Below are 25,558 nucleotides of genomic sequence, written 5' to 3'. Positions count from 1 at the left end.
TGCAGTTTTTGTATTACAGTGAACTCCCTGCGTAGTCGTTCGTCACATATTTGCATGGCCCAGAGTAGTGTGGCCTAACTGCTTAGTCTCTAGATGCTATTACAGTAGGAAATGTTGGATAATAAATACCAACAACAACCAAACCAATGGCTGTAGACTAAATGTGGAGTTCCAGTTAGAACTGGCACTCTGCCTTGGGCTTTTGGGCATATTATCTCTCTTCACCTCACTCTCCACGTTTGCAAAATGGATATTGTAGTATACACTTGGCTTTAGAGGCGGTTTAGGGCATGCCTGGTAGTTGTGAAGATACTTTGAGGTCTTTCAAATATCCTTCATATGTCCAAGCAAAACAGTATCAGTGTTAAAGAGCTGCTCTTTTGCCTGGGAGAAGGGCAAAAGAAGACTGCCGTACATTTCCTGACTTAAGGAAGTGTTTAAATGCTCAGTGTTATAAGTGTAGACATGGAAATGGACAGGGAAGAAGCAAACATGATAAATGTGGTAAACGTCACAGATGTTCTTTGGAAATGCTGGAATATTTATAGTATATTTCATGTATGCCATAATTAGGCATTGCCATTAGCGCATATGACCTCTTGATTTTAATTGCCAGGAGAGCTGTCAAACAGTAACATATGCTGCAGCATTTCATTTCTCAGCTACATTCTATTACTTTTTAGAATGTTTTAGTTCTTTTTGCCCTTCTCCCTCCAGTAAACACTGTAATCGGAATCATGCTTGCTAGGGACTGTCTTTTGTATTATTCTTGCTAATAATACTCTCCCTCAAAAACACTCCCAAAGCAATCTCCTACCAACGCGACAAAAGGCAAACCTATCGCGAGGCTTGTGCAGAGTTTCAGGGCTCTGTGATCTCACTGTGAATGGGGCTGGAGTGGTACCTCAGAGTTAGTTTTGATGCACACAGGATAAAAATAGCTGGGTGCTTTCTGCCCTGTGCATGCCACCTGTTCCAGTGAAAAAAGGAAGCCTTAGTTGCTTATAATGGTCATGAAACTAGCTGCATTTTACTAAGACATACAGGTGCAAATAACCCCCTATTTTAAAATATATAAAGTAATAAATTGGCTGTTGAGAAACTAGAATGCAGCTGAACTCATTTGTGGGGTGAGGGTGGCTTGGTATCTCTGGATACTCCGTTTTCTGTCAATGCATGGTAATTACCAGACGTTACTCCTTATTTGGGATTACAAAATCATCACGTGCTTTTACTACATGCAGTGTTTTATTGAAGCAATCCTGCATTATGTGTACAAATTTAAAAAAGAAAAAAGAAAAAAGAAAAAATTGCAATTACTTCCTGCCTGAGGAACATGCTGGAGGGCTTTTTTTTTTTTTTTAAAGTTTTTAGTTTTGTATTCACTAATTTACTGTTTGTTCTAGAGCAGCAGTGAGTGGGAGTTAAACTTTAAGTGCACATTTGGCTCTTTAAAAAGACATTTAGTGTACAATTACTGCTGTTTACCATCTTATAATTGTTGTGTGTTTAGGCTTAGTCAGGCTTAGGAAGATGGGTATCTGTAATCTTTGAGGGATACAACTCCCTGTCCTAGTTTTTACAAAAGAGAAAGTAATTATAGATATTGAGATGGATACAGAGATAATACAACACTTTGTGCTGTGATGTTTTAATGATTAGCGTAAAATAAATACATAGACAAAGAGAGAGGTTGTGGTAAAAGATGCTGTATGTGGCTGCAGTTTCAGTCAATGATATTCAGTGTGGTGCTCAAATCAGATCTGGGAGTCAAGTCTGCTCTTCATGGAGTCCCCACATTTGCCGTTCTGCTGTTACACAGGTGCATAGTTTGCAAAACACTGGGTTTAAGTAAGGGGCCATATTTGTAGTAACAACTATACGTTACACCACATCAGAGTAAAACTAACCAACTGTAGTCATGCCTCGATTGGCAGCCTGATGAACAGGGGTGTTTGCACGTCCAGTGATGTAGAGGAGAAATATTTCCATCAGCCTTTTTTGGTGGACATCTTTGTTAGATATGAAGTAGTAGAAAGGTGGATGAGTATGTGTTTGGTAAGACCCAGATCTGTTTCAGGATTTTAACAGTGCTTAGAGTGCATTTTATGGGAGCAACCAAGGGTTGGAAGCTACAGGTTTGCCAGTTTGGGGTCCAGCAGAGGAAAAGGACAATCACATGTTCCAGTCTGACATGTAGCTTGTTGCTCGGTGAAACTGTTTGTCTTTTGCATGCACAAAGCACTTGAGAAGTGTGGCTGAACCCAGGTGTAAAATATGTAGATGGTAGTATTTCCCTTTCACAGGCACTGAAACATGGTCTTTGTGACTTGGCAAATGTTACTCTGCTAACCGATGTTGTCTGGATTTTCTTCACAAGGAAATACATCTCTGAGGAACGGACTGAGAAGGGGATGTGATGTCTACAGTGAAAATGTAAATTAAGTTGTATGGGTTGATTTTTGCTTTGAACTTGGGTTGAAAAGACAGTTGTGTGAAAACAAAGTGCAACAAATGTGTAACTGAAAATGCTATAGTACTTGAAAGGCATGAGAGATAGGTAGTTAAAAAGCATCATTACCTAAAGAAGTATCTTCTTCCTTTAATTCAGTTTCATCACCCACTGTAATTGGAAGACATAGCTCCACTCTTTTTCTTTAAACAGGAGAATATTACTGGATTTCAGGCCAGTCATCTGAAAGTTTTCACTTGTAATGAATGCTTTCAACTGTATTTGTAAGAAATGTTTTTGGATTACAGATGCTCTAGAGAAACAAATCTGAGGGCTATTTTGTAACTGAAAGCCTTTGAGAAAATGTTCCTATCATTCAAAAAAGATCTGAAGCTCTGAGTATGTATTGTGACTGTCATATTGACTTTCATACTCAGAATGCAAAGGACAACTAATCCTTCCCCCCTTGGTAGGAGTCATATGCTGCTTTTTAAGTTTCTTCACCATGTTTTATTTTTAATGTAATTTTAATGAAAAGGTGGATCTGGCATTATAAAGTGCTTGTTTGTTCCTTGTTTTCTGATGTCACAGTGATAGGAGTTCCAGCAGTGTTACTTTTTTTTTTTTTTTTTTTTTTTTGGAAAAACGTATATATTCTGCACTTAAACTTTGATCTTGGGTTTAGTTCTATGAGTTGAAATCCATGACAGTTTCTTTGGGCTTTATCTGTAGCCTTTTAAAATCAACTGATATTTTTTTAACAGACTGAAATAGTTTCTGGATTGAGACCACAGAGCTTGAGTACGTGGGTGTTACAAAGGTGGAATACGGGGAGGGAGGTGGTGAAGATCACATCCACCCTCCCATTTAAAGGGTGGAGATAAAGCCTGATACAGTACCCCACCTCTCCTTGATAAGGCTGCTCTGTCTGTGTTAATGCTGTTCCTCCTCGCCGTGGTGAACTTCACCCACTGACATTAAATCCTCTCTCATAAGTGATTGGTGTACAATCCTACTTTGTGATTTCCAGGCGTGTCAAGGGATTTAGCTGTACAAGCTTTTTCTTGTATTTGAAATGCAACTTTTTGATAGTAACAGGAGGCATGGATCAAAATGTGTGATTCATCCTTTTTTGTACCCGTAAAATCCTATAACAATAGCCAAGCTAATTAATATAGTTAATTAATTTGTTCAGACTACTAACTAGCAGGGGGGAAAGAAAAAAACACCCACAAACTAGAAATCCTAAAGCTTATCTACTTTAAAAACAGAAAAAAATAGCTTTTTTTCAGTGTGAATCCCAATTATTTTTTTTAAAGACTGAACTTTTATATGGGAAAATATATTTTCCCATAAAGTATATAAGTTCAGCAATTTTATGTCAGTACTATTGGAAAAATTTTTAATTTAGAAAAGGATCATTTTTGCCAGTGGAGGAAGAAAATTGTTTTGCTTTAAGAAATAAATCTGAGCATCTCTTAATAAACACTAACATTACTGTGTTTTTTATCTGTATGTGCTTTCATAAAAGGTTCTTTTTAGTGCAATACACATTTGGTTAAATCCTGCAGTACCTTAATGCCTTTCATGCTAGTGCATCCCAAGGCACTTTACAATCTGTAAAGTTAACATTAGAAATGCAGCACATAAAATTCCCTAAGACAATCCTTTTTAAAATGCTGAATAAAACATCTAAACTGTTAAGTTTGGATTAAATGGCCCAGCAGTTGGTGCATTTTTTCTTTCTGTGGAAAATATGTTTGAAACAAATGACTGAAATGAATAAAGGCTCTGTAAATAATATGACTTCAAATGATATTCATGAAGGCCAAAATCTGCCATTCTGCAGGAGGAAGTCTAGACATGTACAAAGTTCAGCTCTGTTAATTAAGAGTGAGCAATACGCTGCAGTGAGTCAGACCAATTTTATAATCCAAATGCTGCTAAAAGGGACTCTTGTCAACCTCAAAATCTTATTTGTTTTATAATCACTGGGTAAGGAGACTTGTTGGCTGAGGAGATACGTGTCTCTCTTAGGTTTGAATGCCATCCAGCCCTGGTAGTGACCAAAAGCTGTTACCATCTGATAACTGTTTGTTAGGCTATGCAAAATAATTGTAGGCTCCAAACAGATCCCAGTGTCAACGTCACAGAAACCACCCCCACGCTTGGCACTAATTATTGCCCTTGCTGGCAGCCCCTATGTGGAGGCCAAGGTTTGACTGTTATTTCCCCTTTCAGGGCTTGCAGTGGTCCTGCTGAGAGTGTGTGTCTGGTTTGTGGTTAAACGGTGTATGCTCTGTTCTCTGCAGGGCTGCCAGCCTGGCATCTTTTATAAGTACTGATTTTTATCATTAAGAAAACAAGATCCTTCATCGTCTTCTCACTCCACCTTTAGGTCTGCTGCGAGCTGATTTTTTGCGTTGATGCAGTCTTTAAAAAAAAAAAAAAAAACAACAAAAACAAACCAAAACAAAAAAAAACACCAAGAAACCCAACAAATCAGCAGAACAAAACAAAAGCAGTGCCAGGCATGAATTTGTTGTGCAGGATAAGATGAGGCCAGAAAGAAATCGGTGCTTTTAAAAATTGTTTTTTTTTCAAATTAAAAGAAATAAAATGTACGTTGAAAAATAAAAACAAGAATAACAGCCAGCTGATAGCAGTGGAATACATAAGAGGAAAAAAACCAGGATTATGCAGCCTCCGAAAGAGCCAACAGATGTTCAGGGCGGGTTAGAAAAACAACATGATCAACCGTATGAAAGCTGCGACAGATCTAAACAAAACCCCAAAATAGATGCAATTCTAGAATAAGCCTGAAAAAGAGAAAATCATTATAGGCTTTCCTCAGCACAGCCACTGGTCTCTGATAAAGCAAGATTGAAACTTCTCAAAAAGGAAATTTATACCGAGGTGGGTTTGCAAGTTCATTGCTAGAGACTTCTTGTGCACCTCTGCCAGCGAGTAAATTGGAAACAGGATAAAAATGAGCAGTGTGTTCCTCAGGCAGGAAAGGTGCCTGAAGTAAGAGCTAATTGCTGACCCCGTAATGGAGTGGCACTTTCTTAGGAATTGGGAATGTAGTTGTTGTATCACTTAAAATAGTTTTTTTCATTTTACTGGACAACTTGAGCTGGAAGGAGGTACACACAGACCATGTAGTCATATAAAATCACCTCCCTCACCCTTGGTGCGCTTGGTGCGCGTTCCCATAAAATGAGGGAAAATTGAAGCGTGGCTGAAGCCAGATCAGTGTGTGGTGGTGTCGGGGACACAGGTCTCTCTCGCCGTGGATCGTGGCCACTGCTGTTTTACTGCCCAACATAAATGTCTTCCTCCCTTAGCACTGGAGAAATCACTTGTTGGGGCAGACCTGTGGACAGGCTGTTTCAGGGGGTTTGGGCTGGTACAAGCCCCGTGGTGCTCTCCTTGAGGTCCATAACAGCTTTCCATCGGACACTGGCGAGACCTGCGCGAGCCCATGTGATGTATTTAATGGTCTGAGGCCCTTTCATTCCTACTTCCAATTTTTTCTCACCTTAAGTGGCACTTAATGGGCCCTGGGAGGAGTAAAGGCAGAGACATCTGTCACTGCCTCTGAGAAGAGGGGATGCCTGGCCGGGGCTGGAGCCCATCGGTTGGGGTGGCTCAATGTGGCCCCACTGCCGTGACAGGACCTTGTGGACTAAGGGGTTTGGGGCCGGCCTCAGCCCCAGCACCACAGCAGGGAGCGAAACGTGGGGCGAAGGTGGAGACCCAGTGGCTTTTTTCCTGGAAAACTCCTTTATTGGGGTGTTGTCGGCTGCCTACCCCAAAGTGAGACCACAGCTGCTGGAACCAGCCAGGCCTCTTAGCCGTGACTAAAAGGCGCCATTTTCAGAAGGCAAGTAGGTATGGGGCTGGTTCAGTTCCTCTAAATTTTAGTAAGGTAGAGGTTTGCTCTGTTTTTATTATAATGCTAGAGAAGCACCAGAGTGAAATACCTTGAGTTAGTGTTACGGGAAGGGCGTGATGCCCCGGCAGGTGCCTGCTGCCTGGCTGTGGCCTGGGCGCCATGTTGGGCCAGATGCGCTCCTGCTGCTCGGGCTCACGCCAGCCTTCCCTCTCAAAATGCTAATGATCGAATCTACAGCAATTTGTATAAATTATGCAAACCGAGTAGCAGTTGCGCACCGCTGTGGTTTAGGTGGATGTCGTGCTGTACTTAGAACTTCGCGTTGGACTGACGCAGGTTTTTTTCACTACAATAAATGTTTTTGCTGCGGAGTGTTTGGAAAACAGCTGATGGTGGTAATTGGTTGTAGGTGACACTGGTGCACTCTGTTAAGGTTTACATAATAATATATTCTTCATGGAGAAATCCAGAAGGTCAGTGAGCTTAATTCACCGATGTACGTGGCTCAAACTGGCAGTACTTGGGTCATTTTGCTCTAGGGGGGATGTTTGCGGAAACACTGAAGTGCTCATGTGCTCTGTTAAAAATAGGTGATTTATTTGTCTTTTCTCAGGTTTAGGGGACTGTGAAATTAGCGTGGAATTGCATAGGACTGGGGCAGTTTTCAATAGTCGCATTTGTACCTCGGTTTTCGGTGTTGCCTCGCCCCGCAGCCTTGTGCCACTGACTGTTCTCCCCTCCAGCCCTCTGGGGACATCCAGCATCTTCCTGCGGCACAGCAGAGCTCAGCTGTGGGCATATGTTTCCAGAAGGAATCCAGCTCTAGCTTTTCAGATGAAAAGGTTAAAGACTTTGACACAAGATAATTATAAAAAGAAAATGAATCTTTTCTTGGATCAAAAATTATTGTGTAAAAGAGTGTGTAAATTATGGCGTGCAAGTTAAGTAATGGCTTTTATACTGAAATCTGGAATTACTGTGATGAAGGAGATGGTGTCAGACTGTGGTAATTTATTTCATTTTGGTTTCTCAGATCTGCAATGAATTTAGGAAATTCAAATTTATAGCAAGTGGGTCTTTGTAAGAATTTCTCTGTGAGAATGAGGATACTTTATGGAACTTCCATCAGGGTCATATTCATACCATTATTCTAGCTAGGACTTCCAGTTAGAAAGTTCCCGTGTATGATTTGTTCCACTGGCTTCTGTAAATGCATTTTTCAAACTTTAAATGTTACTTCCATTTTTTTTCATTTAACACGCATCACTGCTGTTTGAACAGGGATGTGGTGATGAGCATAATGCAGTGTTTTGCTAATAAGCTAGTAAACTTTCCAAGCACTGTTTACCTTCTTTTAATTTTATTTTTTTTTTATGTGGAAGGTTTGGAAGTTGGTGTATTTCTTTTCAAACCATGCATAATTGTAGCTTTTGTTATTACACCAGAGTACTAAGAGCCCAAATAGAAAGAAAATTAAAGTTTTAAAAGTTGTATTTTTGGGAGATTAAGTCAGGTTATCTACAAGGGCTCAATTTTATTCCCAATGGAGGATGGTTATGAATTGGTCATAAGCATAATTCACCTTTGAGTCACAGCACTTCATACAGAAAGGTATTGTTGATGCTGCAGAGCATATAGTTTGCCTTGCAGTAAATCAAAACCCAGGGTGCAGAGTCTTTCCGTGTGTGTTTAAAGAAAGAAATGAGCAGGCTGTATATCTGCTGTATCTAAACTGTGCTCTTTTGTAAACAGAGCGGCTATTTTTGAACCTCTAGCAGGATGTCTCTGGCGAAGGGATAATGCAGATGGATCCTTGCATGCACACAGGCGCGTACCCGTGTTTATCACTCAGTGAAGGGGCTACGCGTATCATTCATTTAACTGGCAATTCTTTTCTGGTGTCAGTATCATTTCCTAGCAAAATTGGCTAAAGGAATTGTTTCAAACACAAAAGATGTTTTGAACTGGCCTAATTACTTGCTCAACAGCCAATAACTTTGGGAATTGTTTTCTGTGTGAATTCTAGATACAAATTGGGATATCTTCCCATTTGTTTAAAAAAGATTAAGCCAATAGGAGAAAAAAGGATCTTTACCCATTTTCACTGAGCAGTGAAGTTTGAATATACAGCTTGCAATTGAAACTATTTTTTTTCCAAAGCCTTTGAGGGCTGTTTCTCACTCTAGTGTAAACAATTTATTGTTAAAGTCCTAGAATATTTGCATTTTAATTAAAGACAATTTTAATTAAATACAAAACTTTAATCAGAAAAGCAGAGTTTAGGCAGACAGTGTACTTGCATGCTAAGCAAGCTTACTCTGAGGGGACCTGTACTCTGTGTAAAACTGCTTTGTGTGGTAGTTTAAGCAGGAAAGTTGTAAATGCATCTTTCTTGCCTAACTTACCTACAAATAGTAATCTCCCTCCTGCATCTTCTACCTTGCCGTAAGATGTTCTTCCTACAGGCAATTATGTGAAAGAGAGGGTGATGCAGAAATCTTAAAGGGGCAATTGTCCTGGTTCCGGTGGGGATAGGGTTAACTTTTCCTGGTATTCCATGCCATGTGAGCCACGCCCACCCTGAGCTGCCGGGGGAGGGGGCAGGCACTTGCTGCTTAAAAGCGGGCTGGGGCGTCCCGGGTCCGGCCGGTCGGCGAGCGGCGGGGAGCGGCGGAGCGGCGGTCCCGTAATCGCGTTTGTATATTCCCCTATCCGTGTTGTTGTTGTTGTTTGCCTGTTCCCTTTGCTGTTCTGTTAAACTGCTTTTGTCCCAACCCAAGAGTCTTGCCTTTTCTTACGATCCTTCCTGTGTTAGGAAGGCACGTGCGAGCGGCACGTGGTTCTTTGTTGCCATCTGAGGCTAAACCACGACAGTCCTTTTTGGCGCCCAACGTGGGGCTTGAAGGGTTGAGATAACGACAGAATCCAACTAGAACGTGGAAAAAACGGTTTTGGTTTTTTTTTCTTGTATGCATTTATCTTATTAGGTAAGTAGTCACTGGTCATCATGTTGCTTGGTTTGTTCTCATGGCTGTGTTACATAAATTCCTATATGGCTTATGTACTCCCTGCGATGCTGTTTACCATGTCTGGAAGGGGGATGAGGATTATCATTCTGCTGTCCTGTGCGATATCTGTTTATGATATGATAACATCACTGTTCAGACGGTTATTTTGGGGTGTTTATGTGGTTTTGTTGTCCTGTCCGTACATTGGACACCGTCTCTCAGAATTTGTTAATAGTTTCCCCAGCCCTTTTGCCTCCCTTTTCTCCTTCGGGTCAGGTATGACAGCTTTTGAGAATCTTGAATATCCTTGGGATACTCAAACTAGTGTGTTCCTAGTGCTATGTCTCCTGAATACGTTCCAGGTCTTGTTTAGGGTTAAGCGACTACTTAAGACTACCACCCGGAGATCTGCTCCGAGGCTGGATAGTCAGGGGTGGCATGGCATGTGGGAGAGCATGGGCAGGTACCTAGAGAACTACTCGCCTCCAATGGTCTGGGACTTCACCCCTGAACAATTACAGGACCCTGATAAAGTGGTAGAATATTTGAAGGGAAAATGTTGTGGCTATTCTAGAGAGGCACAACTCACCGCGCTGTGCTGGGCCCTGGCCAGTATCTACCAGGCACTGCTCAGAATTATGCAGCACCCTCAAGGGGAAGAGATGGAAACCAGACCGGCGGCCCCTGCGGCTGCTGCGGCCCCTGCGGCGGCCCCTGCGGCTGCTGCGGCCCCTGCGGCGGCCCCTGCGGCTGCTGCAGCCCCTGCGGCGGCCCCTGCGGCTGCTGCAGCCCCTGCGGCGGACACTGCGGCTACTGCAACCCCTGCGGCGGACACTGCGGCTACTGCAACCCCTGCGGCGGACACTGCGGCTACTGCAACCCCCGTGGTAGCCACTGCCACTGAACCAGAGAACCAACCCGTGCCGGTATCAGTTGCCCCCATACAGAAGAAGAAGTACACAAAGAAATCAGTTCGCTTAGTAAGAGATGATGATGAACCAGGGCCATCACGAGAGCAGGAGGAAGAGGCAGAACCAGAGATAATTACTCGATCCCTATCCTTGAGTGAGCTGCGGGATATGCGAAAAGACTTCAGCCGACTTTCAGGCGAGCACATTGTCACCTGGCTGCTCCGGTGCTGGGATAATGGGGCCAGTAGCCTGGAATTAGAGGGTAGGGAGGCCAGGCAGCTGGGATCCCTGTCTAGGGAAGGCGGCATTGACAAGGCGATTGGGAAAAAGACCCAAGCCCTCAGCCTCTGGAAACGACTCCTGTTAGGCGTGAGGGAGAGGTACCCCTTCAGTGAGGATGTTGTATGTCAGCCAAGCAAGTGGACTACCATGGAAAGAGGTATCCAGTACCTGAGAGAATTAGCCGTGCGGGAGATGATTTACTATGACTTGGACAATGCCGACTTACCCACAGACCCTGATGAGGTGCGATGCACAAGGCCCATGTGGCGGAAGTTTGTACGGAGCGCACCATCGTCATATGCCAACTCCCTGGCAGTAATGGAATGGAAAGGTGAAGAGGGACCAACGGTGGATGAGGTAGCTGGCCGGCTCCGGCGATATGAAGAAAGTCTCTCTTCCCCCCTTGTCTCAGCTGTGGAGAAACTGTCGCGGAAGGTCCAGCAACTTGAAGAGAATATGTTCTACTCCCCACCTGCACGGGCCAGCATCTCAGCTATTAGAAGCAGGCATTTCCCCACTCAAGAGAGAGAGTACAGAGGGTACACACCACGAGGCACCCTGTGGTTCTACCTGCGGGACCACGGAGAGGACATGAGGAAGTGGGATGGACGACCTACTTCGATCCTGCGGACACGGGTACAGGAGTTGCAAGGAAGGACAACCACAAAAGGGGATCCCTCCAGGAAAAGTGCCGCCCCAGTTTCCAGTGGGCCGTTCCCCAGACAAAGCAGAAGGCCTGATCTTGCTTCTGATCCTCTTGAAGGAACTTCCAAGTCATTTATGCAAGAAGTGAGTAATGGATACTATGACGAGTATTAGGGGGGCCCTGCCTCCGGCCAGGTGGAGGAAAGGGACAACCGGGTTTATTGGACGGTGTGGATTCGATGGCCTGGCACATCAGACCCACAGGAGTATAAGGCTCTAGTGGACACGGGTGCGCAGTGTACTTTAATACCATCAAGCTATAGAGGGGCAGAACCCATTTGTATTTCTGGGGTGACAGGGGGATCCCAAGAGTTGACTGTACTGGAGGCAGAAGTGAGCCTAACTGGGAATGAGTGGCAAAAGCATCCCATTGTGACTGGCCCAGAGGCTCCATGCATCCTTGGTATAGATTACCTCAGGAGAGGGTATTTTAAGGACCCAAAAGGGTACCGCTGGGCCTTTGGCATAGCTGCTTTGGAGACAGAGGAAGTTAAACAGTTGTCTGCCTTGCCTGGTCTCTCGGAGGATTCTTCTGTTGTGGGGTTGTTGAGGGTCAAAGAACAACAGGTGCCGATTGCTACCACAACGGTGCATCGGCGGCAGTATCGCACTAACCGAGACTCTCTGATTCCCATCCATGAGCTGATTCGTCAACTAGAGGTTCAAGGAGTGATCAGCAAGACTCGCTCACCCTTTAACAGTCCCATATGGCCGGTGCGAAAATCTAATGGAGAGTGGAGGCTAACTGTAGACTATCGTGGTCTGAATGAAGTCACGCCACCGCTGAGTGCTGCCGTGCCGGACATGCTAGAACTGCAGTACGAACTGGAGTCCAAGGCAGCCAAGTGGTATGCCACGATTGATATAGCGAATGCATTCTTCTCAATCCCTTTGGCAGCAGAGTGCAGGCCACAGTTTGCTTTCACTTGGAGGGGCATCCAATACACCTGGAATCGACTGCCCCAGGGGTGGAAACACAGCCCCACCATTTGCCATGGACTGATCCAGACTGCACTGGAACAGGGTGAAGCTCCAGAACATCTGCAGTACATTGATGACATCATTGTATGGGGAAACACAGCAGAAGAAGTTTTTGAGAAAGGGAGTAAAATAGTCCAAATCCTTCTGAATGCTGGTTTTGCTATAAAGCGAAGTAAGGTCAAGGGACCTGCGCAGGAGATCCAGTTTTTAGGAATAAAATGGCAAGATGGACGCCGTCAGATTCCAATGGATGTGATCAACAAAATAGCAGCTATGTCTCCACCAACTAGTAAAAAGGAAACACAGGCTTTCTTAGGTATTGTGGGTTTTTGGAGAATGCATATCCCAGATTACAGTCAAATTGTAAGCCCTCTGTATCAAGTAACCCGGAAGAAGAATGATTTTAAATGGGGTCCTGAGCAACGACAAGCTTTTGAACAAATCAAACAGGAAATAGTCCATGCAGTGGCCCTGGGGCCAGTCCGGGCAGGACAAGATGTTAAAAATGTGCTCTATACCGCAGCCGGGGAGAACGGCCCTACCTGGAGCCTCTGGCAGAAAGCACCAGGGGAGACTCGAGGTCGACCCCTAGGGTTTTGGAGTCGTGGATACAGAGGATCCGAAGCCCGCTACACTCCAACAGAAAAAGAGATATTGGCAGCATATGAGGGGGTTCGAGCTGCTTCGGAAGTAGTTGGTACAGAAGCACAGCTCCTCTTAGCACCTCGACTGCCGGTGCTGGGTTGGATGTTCAGAGAAAGGGTCCCCACCACACATCATGCAACCGATGCTACATGGAGTAAGTGGATTGCACTGATCACGCAGCGAACTCGAATGGGAAACCCCAGTCGCCCAGGAATTCTGGAAGTGATCATGGACTGGCCAGAAGGCAAGGATTTCGGAATGTCACCAGAGGAGGAGGTGACGCGTGCAGAAGAGGCCCCACCATATAATAAACTGCCAGAAAATGAGAAGAAATATGCCCTGTTCACTGATGGGTCCTGCCGTATTGTGGGAAAGCATCGAAAGTGGAAGGCTGCTGTGTGGAGTCCTACACGACGGGTTGCAGAAGCCAGTGAGGGACAGGGTGAATCGAGCCAGTTTGCAGAGGTGAAGGCTATTCAGCTGGCTTTGGACATTGCTGAGCGAGAAAAATGGCCAGTACTTTATCTCTACACTGACTCATGGATGGTGGCAAATGCTCTGTGGGGGTGGTTACAGCAGTGGAAGCAGGGCAACTGGCAGCGCAGAGGCAAACCCATCTGGGCTGCTGAACTGTGGAAAGATATTGCTGCCCGGATAGAGAATCTGGTTGTGAAAGTACGCCATGTAGATGCCCATGTACCGAAGAATCGGGCCACGGAGGAACATCAGAACAACCAGCAGGTGGATCGGGCCGCTAGGATTGAAGTGGCTCAAGTGGATCTGGACTGGCAACGTAAGGGTGAACTATTCATAGCTCGGTGGGCCCATGACTCCTCAGGCCATCAAGGGAGAGATGCGACATATAGATGGGCTCGTGACCGAGGGGTGGACTTGACCATGGACACTATTGCACAGGTCATCCATGAATGTGAGACATGCGCTGCAATCAAACAAGCCAAGCGTTTGAAGCCTCTTTGGTATGGAGGGCGATGGCTGAAATACAAATATGGGGAGGCCTGGCAGATTGATTATATCACACTGCCACAAACCCGTCAAGGCAAGCGCTATGTGCTCACAATGGTGGAAGCAACCACTGGATGGCTGGAAACATACCCTGTGCCCCATGCCACTGCCCGGAACACTATCCTGGGCCTTGAGAAGCAAGTCCTGTGGCGACATGGTACCCCAGAGAGAATTGAGTCGGACAACGGGACTCATTTCCGAAACAGCCTCATAGACACCTGGGCCAAAGAGCATGGTATCGAGTGGGTGTATCACATCCCCTATCACGCACCAGCCTCTGGGAAGATAGAACGATACAATGGACTGTTAAAAACTACACTGAGAGCAATGGGTGGTGGGACTTTCAAACACTGGGATACACATTTAGCAAAAGCTACCTGGCTAGTTAACACCAGGGGATCTAACAATCGGGCTGGCCCTGCCCAATCAAAACTTCCACGTACTGTAGAAGGGGATAAAGTCCCCGTAGTGCATATGAAGAATATGCTAGGGAAGACAGTCTGGGTTAGTCCTGCCTCAGGCAAAGGCAAACCCATCCGTGGGATTGCTTTTGCCCAAGGACCTGGGTGCACTTGGTGGGTGATGCGGCAGGATGGGGAAGTCCGATGTGTACCTCATGGGGATCTGATTTTGGGCGAGAATAGCCAATGAATCAGATCGTGTGCTGTTAATTGATAAGTAACACTGTCACTGTATGTCCTCATTGCTATAATTGATATCAGTTGTACTACAAGTAAGGCACAGGGATGATGGGATAAGAACTGATCTCAGCAGCTGGCGCCCAGCAGTTTCCTCAAGATCTACATCTTTAGCCCACGGACTGCGTGCATGAGCCACACCAGGTGCACCAGTCACAAGCTCTGAAAAATACAGCATGCAACAGACCAGCACCACCCAGCATCTCACCTGCCCTGAGAGACTGTTTTAACAAATGGAGCCCAAAGCCGTGGATTAAAAGAACTCAACGGACACTTTGGAGGGATGACCCATAAACTAAGGGCATTATATGTGTGTATATATATATAACAGGGGAAAGTGGTGGCAATTCATTGGAACCTGCTGGGCATGGCATAGATGGTATGGAATAAGGGGTGGATAATGTCCTGGTTCCGGTGGGGATAGGGTTAACTTTTCCTGGTATTCCATGCCATGTGAGCCACGCCCACCCTGAGCTGCCGGGGGAGGGGGCAGGCACTTGCTGCTTAAAAGCGGGCTGGGGCGTCCCGGGTCCGGCCGGTCGGCGAGCGGCGGGGAGCGGCGGAGCGGCGGTCCCGTAATCGCGTTTGTATATTCCCCTATCCGTGTTGTTGTTGTTGTTTGCCTGTTCCCTTTGCTGTTCTGTTAAACTGCTTTTGTCCCAACCCAAGAGTCTTGCCTTTTCTTACGATCCTTCCTGTGTTAGGAAGGCACGTGCGAGCGGCACGTGGTTCTTTGTTGCCATCTGAGGCTAAACCACGACAGCAATGAGCAGAAAAAAGTTTACTTTGAGCTCATAAGGATGCCTGTAAAAGTAAATGTTAAAATTACTGTTGCGTTTTTTAAAATGTTCCATTCCAATGATGTGTTCAAAGTTTCTTTTGTTTCTTTTTTTAAAAAAAGCATAGGCAATACTGTGACCATTTGATTTCAAATAATAAATGTCACGTCTGGATTTGCCTGTGCTTGGTAATGCTGTAATGCTGATGCTGTAACAGCACATTGAGTTATGACCCATTGGTTTTGCCCTGTTTGTAGATGAAGCTCTCTGTGCCTAGTCATAGAATTAACTAGGGCCCTAAAGGGCACATGTTTAATAGAAAGTTGGAGTCTACCATGATGTTGTTAAGTAAATTCGGAGGTCTAACGGGCAAATGTATTTGTGGAGCTTTCCTCCTTCATTCTCATGGGAATTTGCTTAGGCCAAGGCTCCATAGCTGGCCATAGGGAGTAAATCCCTCCACGGTGAGCTATGAAATAGTCTTCTGAGAAATACAATGGTAGCCTGACTCTGAGAGGCTTTGATTGGTGGTTGTTGTATTAGTTTATTTTTATATATTAGATTTTAGTACCCTAGGGTAGACAAGAAGTAGGTGATCTTTTGTGCCCCTTCCGTTTTTCTGTTGGAATTCGCTTAATCCTTTGCAAAATACCAACTAAGAACTAAAATGATAAACAGTCATAATATGAAAAGAGAATATTTCATGTTTACCTGTAGGTACATGTTTTGAAAGCACTACTTCTCATTAAGGTCATATAATTGACAAACTGCTCATAAAAAATTAGAATGCAGGTGTCACTCAAGAACTGTTTAAGACTGAGACTTCAGCTGTGATTTAGTATAATATTGACATCGTGTTTTAATTCAAAATGGATATATAGCACACATACAAAAGTATTTTCACTTAGGCCTGAAGTTACTTGCAGTAATGGCAAAGCAGTTAATATATTACCTTTGCTAACAGGAGAAGTGCTGCATATAAATATTTTTAGTCAATAATGTATTTTAAAAAAGGTTTCTCAGTGGGATCAGATTTATGTTGTCAGAACAATTTATTCAGCTGACAAGTGCAGATGCCCGGCACGTCGTGTATTCTAAGATTTACAAAGCAGTTTCTTCCTGGACGTCAGTTGGATGTGGTTATGGCAGGGTTATGTAGAGAACCAGGGAATCAGTCCAGGAATCCTTTTGTGCAAAATCCTGCCTTAGGTAGGTATGATCCAATAAACCTCTGCCTCTACACGTCCGTAGCAGCTTCTGGTAGCGTTAGATAGTCAGGTCAAGAAGGGGCAGAGCACTGGAGTCAGGATCTGTGGTATGGATCTGAGAACAGAATTTTGCCTGAAGCATTTGAGATTTTCCTTATATATTAAATGGGCCATTTTCCTCTCCCTATTACTTGTGTGTTGCTGCCAGCTGCAGTTCAGCTAGGTAGAAGTTGGAGCTTGCTCCTTTGGTTTCCACAGATAAAAAGTAGAGGATAAGACTACTTGTGCATTACATTTTGCCAAGTGTGCATGTTTCAGCCACTATTGTTAAAGAGCCTGCATATTGTTTGTTGTACAAAATATGTATATAATGAGAAAAATATGCTTGAACAGAGATTTCGTGTTGCATGGAGTAGCCAAGCCGTATAATGAGTAAAAAAAGAACAATGCTGCTTAAATCCAGTTTAAAACTAATGATCACAAAATGATTGAAATTCAGCTCCTTTGGAAATTAAAAGCCTTTAAAGTATTTAAAAAAGTCATAATTCCCATTTGTTTTTATAGTTCTGAGATCAGTTTGTGAACTTGCTACATCAGTCTTCATACCTTTTGATGGAGCTGTATTCAGTTACCCTGAATTTGTTCCAAAAATTTTAATTGGTTGAATGGAATCTCTTCTCCCAAGATAAAGGTAGCTAAAGCCAAGGAGGTTTTTAGCTGCTTAATTAGCCTGGTTTGTGAAATGATTTGGTAGAGGGGATGTCAGGAAGAATTTGACATATCTGTGCTGACTTTGAGGTAATCAATCAATTTTATCAAATAAAGAACTGGAATTTTTGGTTTTTTGATCAATAGGTGTAAAGTAAGGAGAATTATTTTCCCTTCATTGTATGTCCTTTCTGAGTAATTCTAGTTATCTAATCAGCATAAAATTTGCCCTAAAGTTAAATAGCAATGCATGATTATACCTGATGATACACTTCTTTTTTAAAAGAAAAAGAATCTAATAACAGGAGTCTGTATTGATTGTGCTGCTAATTCTGCCTCATAGCACAGGCTGGCGGAAGGCAGGTAGCTGAATTGTATTTAACGGTTTTATTGTGATGTGACTAAGATGGATGTGACATGGTCCTCTATTATTCGTTTGAGAGTGTGGACACTAATGAAGCCATTAGCTGAGCTAAGGCAAGTGAAGAAAATAGGGAAATTACCATTATTCTGAGGCCATTAAGTTGTAATCTGCCACTTTCTCTCCTTACTCAAAAAGGCATCTTCTTTTTAAGGCCTCCCTGACTGTCCTTTAAAGATTCATTAATTCATTAACTTTCCAAAGGAGATGGAGGAAACACAATTGAAATTTTAATCAGCTCGGCGTGTCATATTATTAACATTTTGAGTGTATCTGTATTCACTGTTGCACCACATCAGGTTAAGGTTAAATAAACTACATTACAGCAAATAATGTTCTGTTTCATACCGTAAAACATAAAATGTTGAAGGCAGAAATTGGTTTCATGGTTAAATTAAATTACGATACAGAGCTCATATTATAAATTCTGTTATTCAAATCTGTGTTCTTTGGAGGAAATGCAATACTACCTCTATGTTATCAACATTAATATTTTCAAAATATTCAGGAGTAGTGTACTCTGTGTGAAAGGATGTAGAAAGCACTACAAAACTTTTTTATAAATGTCTGCTTTTACTACACATTCACTAATGAGCAATGCTTTTATTTTCTCTTTTGTGAAGTGACTGACTTCAGTGTCTCTCTTCTATTGGGTCATTCAGACATTATGTACAATTACAGCTACAAAATTTGCTCTTTGTTATTCCTTTCTTTTAGATACTATGGAGTGCTATTTTTACTATCTCTATTTTCTTACAAAAATATTCCCTTTCACCTCGGTTATACTGAAACGTCCTGGGATACAGTAGACAGTTTTTGGCCTCTGCTGTTGGAACTGCTTGAGATACAGATGTTACAAAATGGATGAGTGCTCTATCTTAACAATTAAAATACCCCAAATGTACAGAGGGGGTGACCTCAAACCTAAGTACGGGAACACTCTATTTGATTCCAGGTAACCAACAGGAACGGTTTTTTGGGGGGAAAGCCTATTTCATTTTGGGCTTTCTAAGAGTGGTTTTATTGATGCCTCAATTAAGAGGCCTGAGGTTCAGACACTTTCTGGAAGGTGCATGTTTTAAGGGTTTGCTTGAAATCCTTTGAATACTGTTCCAGGGATAGGGCTCGCACATGCATAAGGGTATGGTGGAAAAAAAAGGTGTAGGAACAATAAATAGAGGGGTGCTGGCAGCCTGCAGGTTGGAGGTAAGATGAGGCACGAAGATGAAGGGAGGGTAATGGAGGCCTGAATGTGCTGTTACTTCTGTGGACTTAAAGTTCCTTTCCAGATGCATCAGATTTCTTCTCTTCTTCCTATAATTTTATGTTTGGAAACACTTTCTATTTGGTTCTGGACTATTTTGCCCTTGTGCTGTATCACAGAATTTTTAAGCAGTGATATAACAAAGCCTGCATAGCTTGATGTTAGTATTCATGCTAGGCATAAATACTGTGGTATAAATCTGAGGTGTTTTTCTTTTCTTTTTTTTTTTTTTCCTAGCTGTGATAGTGTCAGTTTGATATATCACCTTTCATGTTGTGTTTGTACTTGAGGTCAGGAAACTTCTGAGTTGTGCGTATCATCAGCATTGTAAATACAAAGTAGCCTTTGGCACCTTAGTGTGGTGCCTTGCAGTGTATTTGTCAAAACAAAACAAAATCCCCTCTTTTGTTTTCCCCTGGAGTCAATTACACTCAGGATGAAGCGGTTAGTGACACCAAGGATAGCAGTTGAAGCATTACAGGTTAACCCGCTTATCAGAAGTGCTGGCATCGGTATTTTCTGGTATCACTGGCTGGCTTTACTGGTTCATTGAGAACTTCTGCTTTCAGCAGGACTTACCAAACTCACTAAAACGTATTTGCAGATTTTTGAGCTTCCAAAAAGTACTTGCCTAAATAAAACGATTCTGCTGTGTCAGTGCTGGCAGCCGTTCGGGGCGGGACCTTTCCCCTTTTGCCTATGAACAAACCCTTTGATCAGGGAATTGGAGCGGTTGTTGTGCCTTCCAGCCCTGTCCTGCATACCCTGCTGCAGGGACAAGGAGGACATGTGCCAGCCCCACTGCCCTGCCCTCCCTGAGAGCTTTGTGGACATACCGGCTCCGCCACTGTTGAATGTATTCTGCACTTTTATCTAGGATACACTGTCCATAAACACGTCCTGAGTTGTGTGCTAGGATGACTTCTCAGGCTTGAGAGAACTCATATATAGCTGTGCATATGTGTGTATACACACCTTTGTAGGTGCTGATATTGTTTAGTTTATATGCTGTATGATAATGCAGGAGATATGTATAAGTATTATATATACATATATGCATGGTGTATGGCATGCGTATTATCACGTGTGTACAGTATACTTCTATGTTTTTAAGGTGCTTCTTCGCAGCATCACACAGGATAATGTAGTTACAGCTGGTTTCTCCACACACTTGGAAAACGGGCTGGTGAGCTCTGGTTTTCCTAGGTTCAGTACAGCCATGGCATAGTAATTTAAAAGCAATTGGATTTCTGTGTCTTGGATGCCCTCTCCTATCCTTAAGTATATATAACTCTATAATATGAAATAATCTAAATAGACCTATTTCTGAACAAAGCTTTCGCTATTGTGCAGAGAAAGTTTGTTTTGAATCCCTTGTCAGATAGGTCAGCTCGTTAATTTTGTTGCAGCTGCGATGGCATAGTAAATGTGGCTCAGGTGTTCCCATATTGCTGTTGCATGTCAGATACAAGCTGGCTTTTGTAAGTAGTTTCCCTGTGTAGGATTAGATTTTAGCCATGTTCTGAAAAGAAAAAGGCATTCAAAATCCCAGGGAGAAAAATAACTGCATGCCTCGGAAGGACCCGAATGTAAATCATGTATTGTTGTTTTGATGGTGAGATCAGTAGCTGTTCGTTACACATCAGTAGATTAAGAAACTGCTATTGGTTTGGGATGGGGTTTCCAGATCCGTCTGCTGATAAGTAAGGTTTGGGACCCAGTCACATCTGCTGTGATGTTCTTTGCTTGAACAGAGGTTTCTTCCCATCTCCTTTCACTGGCTGGAGATTAGCATAATATATTTGAGTACAGTAAAAGGTCCAGACATCCTGGACAACAACCAAAATATGGTCTATACTTAATACTGCCTCACATTTCTCATAGATGGTCTGTGATTATTCTCGTCACAAATAACATAGGGAGGCTTTGAGATAGACTTTATGTCATATGGTTATGAGTTCTTTTGTAAATAAAGCCAGTCCTCAGGAGTGAGCATGAGTAATGGTTGATCCTGAGAAATGAGGAATAGGGCTGTGTTTTGAAGCTGGGTGAAAAAAAACCCCACATGTTGTAATTTATTTATTTACTTCCATTACTCTGCACTTCTCCAAGCGCTGAAACACAACCAGAACATAAGAACTTATTGCAGATCTGCAAAGTCCTGTACAGCAGGGACTGCTCTTAGTTATTGCTATCAGCAGCAATAAATGTAATAAACATAAACCTCTCACGACAGCCTCATACATCCCTCAGTCTGTGACTTCCCCAGCGGCCAAAAAATAGATGAACTTTAAAGTGGGCCTGAAAGGGGTTATCAGCAAACTCTGGGTCTGTAGACTTGAGGAAAAGATTAGGTTTCAGTGTCCCACATTCTTCATGGAAAATACTCTGTCATCAGGGCCTTCCTAAATTTTTGTGAGGCTCTGGTCATAATTGTTGCTGTTTCCCATATGAGGAGTAGACTTTTGAGTAGGCAAAATCCAAACTAAGAGGAGTGTTAGGAGATAACCCCAGGGTCTAAAACCTATGTGAAGATGTGTACAGCCACCTGTACAGTCTTTGGAGCACCACCAGCACGTGTGAAGTGGGACTACGGAAATAGGTAGCACCAAGTGTGTACACCAATATCTTATTTTGAGGTGAAAAACACAAAGCACGGCTGAATCTGTAAAAATCTCAGAGCATTCCTGAGTCTTTCCTAAGATCCTTATGAAAACTCAGACCCTGCTTGTCTTCAAATGGTGTGTCCCTGGTGACCTCACCATTCCTGACTGGGCTTCAACATCCCTCAATAAAAGAGAGGTTCTGTGGTTTGGTTTTGTTCGCTCCTCTCTTAAGCATGTGTAGGCAGAGATCTCAGTGCTGTGGGGTGGGTCACCACAGTATACTGAACTGCAGAAATGCACTCCTTGTGAGCTTGGTTTGAGATGAAAATATATGTGAATAAACAATGTGTAAGAGTCAATTCTCCCTCTCGTGGTCAGATGAGGTCCTTTTCACAGCCTTCAAGTACAGACAGATTAGATGTTTCTGTGTGTTTGATGTAACCTGCATCTTTTGGAAGATTCCCATTTTGTAGTACAACCAGGATTTAGTGGGAAAGTTACTGATAGTTCTTGAAATACATATATTGACTTTTTGCCATACTCTGAGTGGACAGATTGGAGATCTGAACTGAACTGCGACATTCCGTGGAATTGTATTAACCTTACTTATACACACCTCCCCTAAGTGTTTCTAATTTGTCTCTGTTTAGGTGTTAAAGTACTTCTGAAACATAGCTCTGTTTATCATCCTCCTGGCACTCCTGTTGACTCCAGTGGGTGATACAGTGTAAGCTCTGTTGCTTTTAAAGAATGCTGCAGTGTTGTTGACTTTGATAGGAGCACTCCTCTAAATAAGGAGAGTAGGATTTGCCTCTCTGTTTTAAATCCCACTGTTTGGTAAGAAAAGTCCAGAGGATTTTGTTCAATGATATTTAAGTCTCCCCAGAAGCAAAAAAACCCCGAACTCAATTTAAAAAAAATTGCACAAATGTGCAGGATTAAGCATTCCACAATCAATTCTTAATTATTGTTTAATTGATTTCAGATATAAAAAGGAAAGAAAAAAGAAAATTATCAAAGATATTCTTTACACGGGGGTTAACAGCCATTTTCTGTCAAAGTGGATATTAGAACAATATCAAAATTCTGTCATGGACAAAGCCACTGTACACCAACATGCCTTTTGTTTGGTTTTATCACTGAGGAGCAGAAGTTTTCCTTTATTAGTTTTTCTGGTTTATTTCACAAATATTTTGTTCCATGCATCATTTTTAAGTGCTGCTAGCACTTATTTTCATCCGATAGCATGAGAAAATAATTGCCACTGTTTTTAAAACTCCTGTTAAATTCTGAAGCAATAAGTTTAATTGCTTATTATGTATTTCTAAGTAGTTAGTTTCCTCTAAGAATTGGCTAAAGATTTTCCTCACACAGATCTTGACTCAGAGATTGTCCTTTAGCTAGAAAATATTGATTTGCTTTTGTTTGGCCCCTGTGGAGAGCACCTTATCTCTAAGAGTGGGTTTTGTTACGATGAGAGTTGACAGAATTCAGATTTAGCCAGGTGAAGTCTGTCACGGTCAGTAAAAACATTAATGAATCACAGTAATAAAATATGATTTAATCTTGTGATTTTGTGTTTTGGTTTGGTTTTTTTTTGAACTTAAAGGCAATTTTTAATGATGCAGAGATTTTTGGGAGTTCTGGCTTATTGAAGTAATTCATGCTAATTGTCTCATCTGCTTAGTATGTCATTTGTCTTCTATGAATATCAATGCCTACATTCATTTAATCCAAAATAATTAATATGCAAACAATTAATAATGAAAGATAGAATCTGAATTAAAAGAACTTTAAAAGATGTTTAAATATATTCATGATTGTTAAGACAGAAGATAAATACTGCATTACATTTCAAATTATTTTATCAGAAAGATTATATGAACAGCTAGTACAAAATCATATGCATCTCTTTGTTGTGCATGTCAGTATTATTATTTTATTAGCAAGTATATTGTGGCAGGTCAGGGATCAGAGTTTTGTACCATGGTTTAGGTATCGTGCAAGCTTAGTAAAAGGGTACTGGCTATGGATGCACAGCCCAGGCTATTTAAGTGGAGTGCGGTGGCTGCCTAGCTGATGTAAGCAGGGAGATAGGTGCCTTTGAAGAGTGATTCAGCAGCTCTCGGTGCTGACTAATCACTAGATTTAGCCACTAGCAAATGCAAGATCCACAGTGATGTCTGAGCTCCTGCCTTTTAGGGCTGGCAGAAGGCTCTGACTCAGGGTTGTATCTGCCCACTAATGATCTGGTGCATACAGCCCTCTTCTGATGCGAGGTATCTGAGCCCCATCTTGTTTCTTTAAAACTAGCAAAACCCTCAACAAAACGTTTCTGCCTTCATAGTACTTTGTGGCTTTTCTGTAATAACCCAGTGACAGAGAAAGGATGGCTTTGGGGCTGTCAGCATCCTGAGGGCACAGAGCCTGCTGCCCTCGCTTGGGAGAGGGTATCCCTGAAAAACCGGCCTCTCTGCACCTGCCTGAAGATGAGCTACAACACAACCGAAAATGCCGCAGTCACAGCACCAGAAGTAAGTCTGATCCTGTAGCCTTGTGGCCTGGGATTTACCTGAAGGGGGTTGTTTGGGTCTTTGGGCTGAAGTGTTTATATGTTTTCTAGCAGGTAGGAATTGGACAAGATAACCAGGTTCACTGCTTTTAGTCTTGGCTGATAAATGTGAGCTGCTGTAGTAACATGGGAGTGTACGCCTTGTCTGTGAGGTTCATCAGGACCTGTGTGACCATGGCTTCCACACCATGGTGGGGTGCTTTGCGTCTGAAGCACTAGTTGCTTCCCAGTGCTTTTGGTTTCAGCAGATTTCTCACGCTGCTGAGGAAAGCATGTTAAAACTATGGAAGCGGATTAAGCAGATGTGGAGGCAGTATCTGAGAACCTGTCTCTGGCTCCCAAAACTTGCTGTGCCCATCTCTGCTCTCAGGTGTACTTGTGACATGGTGATGTGGAGGAGGGTTACCCAGGTGTGGCTAGCGGTGGAATGGGACCTTCCACACAATTTAACTGCCTTGTCTTGTAGTGCTGATGTCTTCCTTCAGTCAACAGAGGACAGTGCACCCTTGGTCCCCTCTCTTCTGAATATTTTAGGACACTGGCCTCAGATGTCCTTCTTCAGCAGCTTTCTGGTGGTCTCTATACTTCAGGGAATTATCCCACCAAGTAAATTGGTGGACTTTGTGAGCGTGTTCTGCAGATGTTACTGAAGTTAATTTTCCTTACTACAGGTATGCCTGCAGGCTGTAACGGAGCTGGCATAGTTTGGCTATTCCAGTTCTAAAGTAGTAGCCTGATGTGCTACTGCTGCCTGGCCTAGAGGACATGGTAATGTTGTTAGTTGTTACAGTGATGCGTTTTATATGTGGTTATCTGAGCCAGAGGTAGCTTGGATTTCCAAAGGTGATAGTTGGAAAGCTTGAAAAGACAAAGGGTATAATGAACCTTGGGTATTTTTTGAAGCACCTTTAAAATATCCTCAGCCTGGACACTGTTGATAGTAGGTGTGTTTTTTTTCATTCACTTTAAATCTGACACATGCACAGGCTGCCAGGACAAATGTTCTGCCTTCCAGTCTTACCCTAACTATGCATTTGTTCTGTCTGCCTTGTGCTGGCTCTGGTTTTTAGAATGTCACATTGTGAGTCAGATCAAGCAAGTGATCCTGCTGAAAGCATGCTGTCTTTTTATTCTTTTTTTGGGAGGTGGGGTGGGAATGGGAGGGAGGGAAATTAATTTGCCGATCTATCTGCCTGTGCAGTTGCAAGAAAGCCACTGCCAACACAAGGACGGGAACAAAATTACTGCTAAATTTAAATGTTTGTGGACTGCCATCTTTAGATTTGAAAGAATAAGTATGATTACTTTGTTAATATTACTTTGCTCTAGGTTTTGACACACTGTAGGCTAGGACCATATGTCTGTAATCATTATTCACTCTTGAAATGTGGAATAGT

At 42.9% G+C, this 25,558-nt stretch overlaps 1 protein-coding gene across 3 annotated transcripts in view; it reads left to right on the top strand.

Annotated features, from left to right (window-relative positions):
- AFF2 (ALF transcription elongation factor 2) overlaps positions 1 to 25,558 on the top strand; it is a 346,222-nt gene that overhangs the window by 16,580 nt on the left and 304,084 nt on the right. Inside the window, exon 1 of one of the 3 annotated variants that reach the window (XM_074599582.1) lies at positions 23,638 to 24,123. The exons of the other annotated variants lie outside the window; for them this stretch is intronic. Coding sequence (XP_074455683.1) covers positions 24,101 to 24,123 — 23 coding nt within the window. The 5' untranslated portion in view covers positions 23,638 to 24,100. Of the gene's footprint in view, positions 1 to 23,637; positions 24,124 to 25,558 lie in introns of those variants that run through there. 3 annotated transcript variants of the gene reach the window in all.

Source organism: Larus michahellis, chromosome 9 (genome assembly GCF_964199755.1).
Source record: "Larus michahellis chromosome 9, bLarMic1.1, whole genome shotgun sequence".
NCBI lineage: Eukaryota > Metazoa > Chordata > Aves > Charadriiformes > Laridae > Larus > Larus michahellis.
The sequence above is the reverse complement of the archived record's forward strand: the minus strand, read 5'-3'. Positions and strand labels throughout refer to the sequence as shown.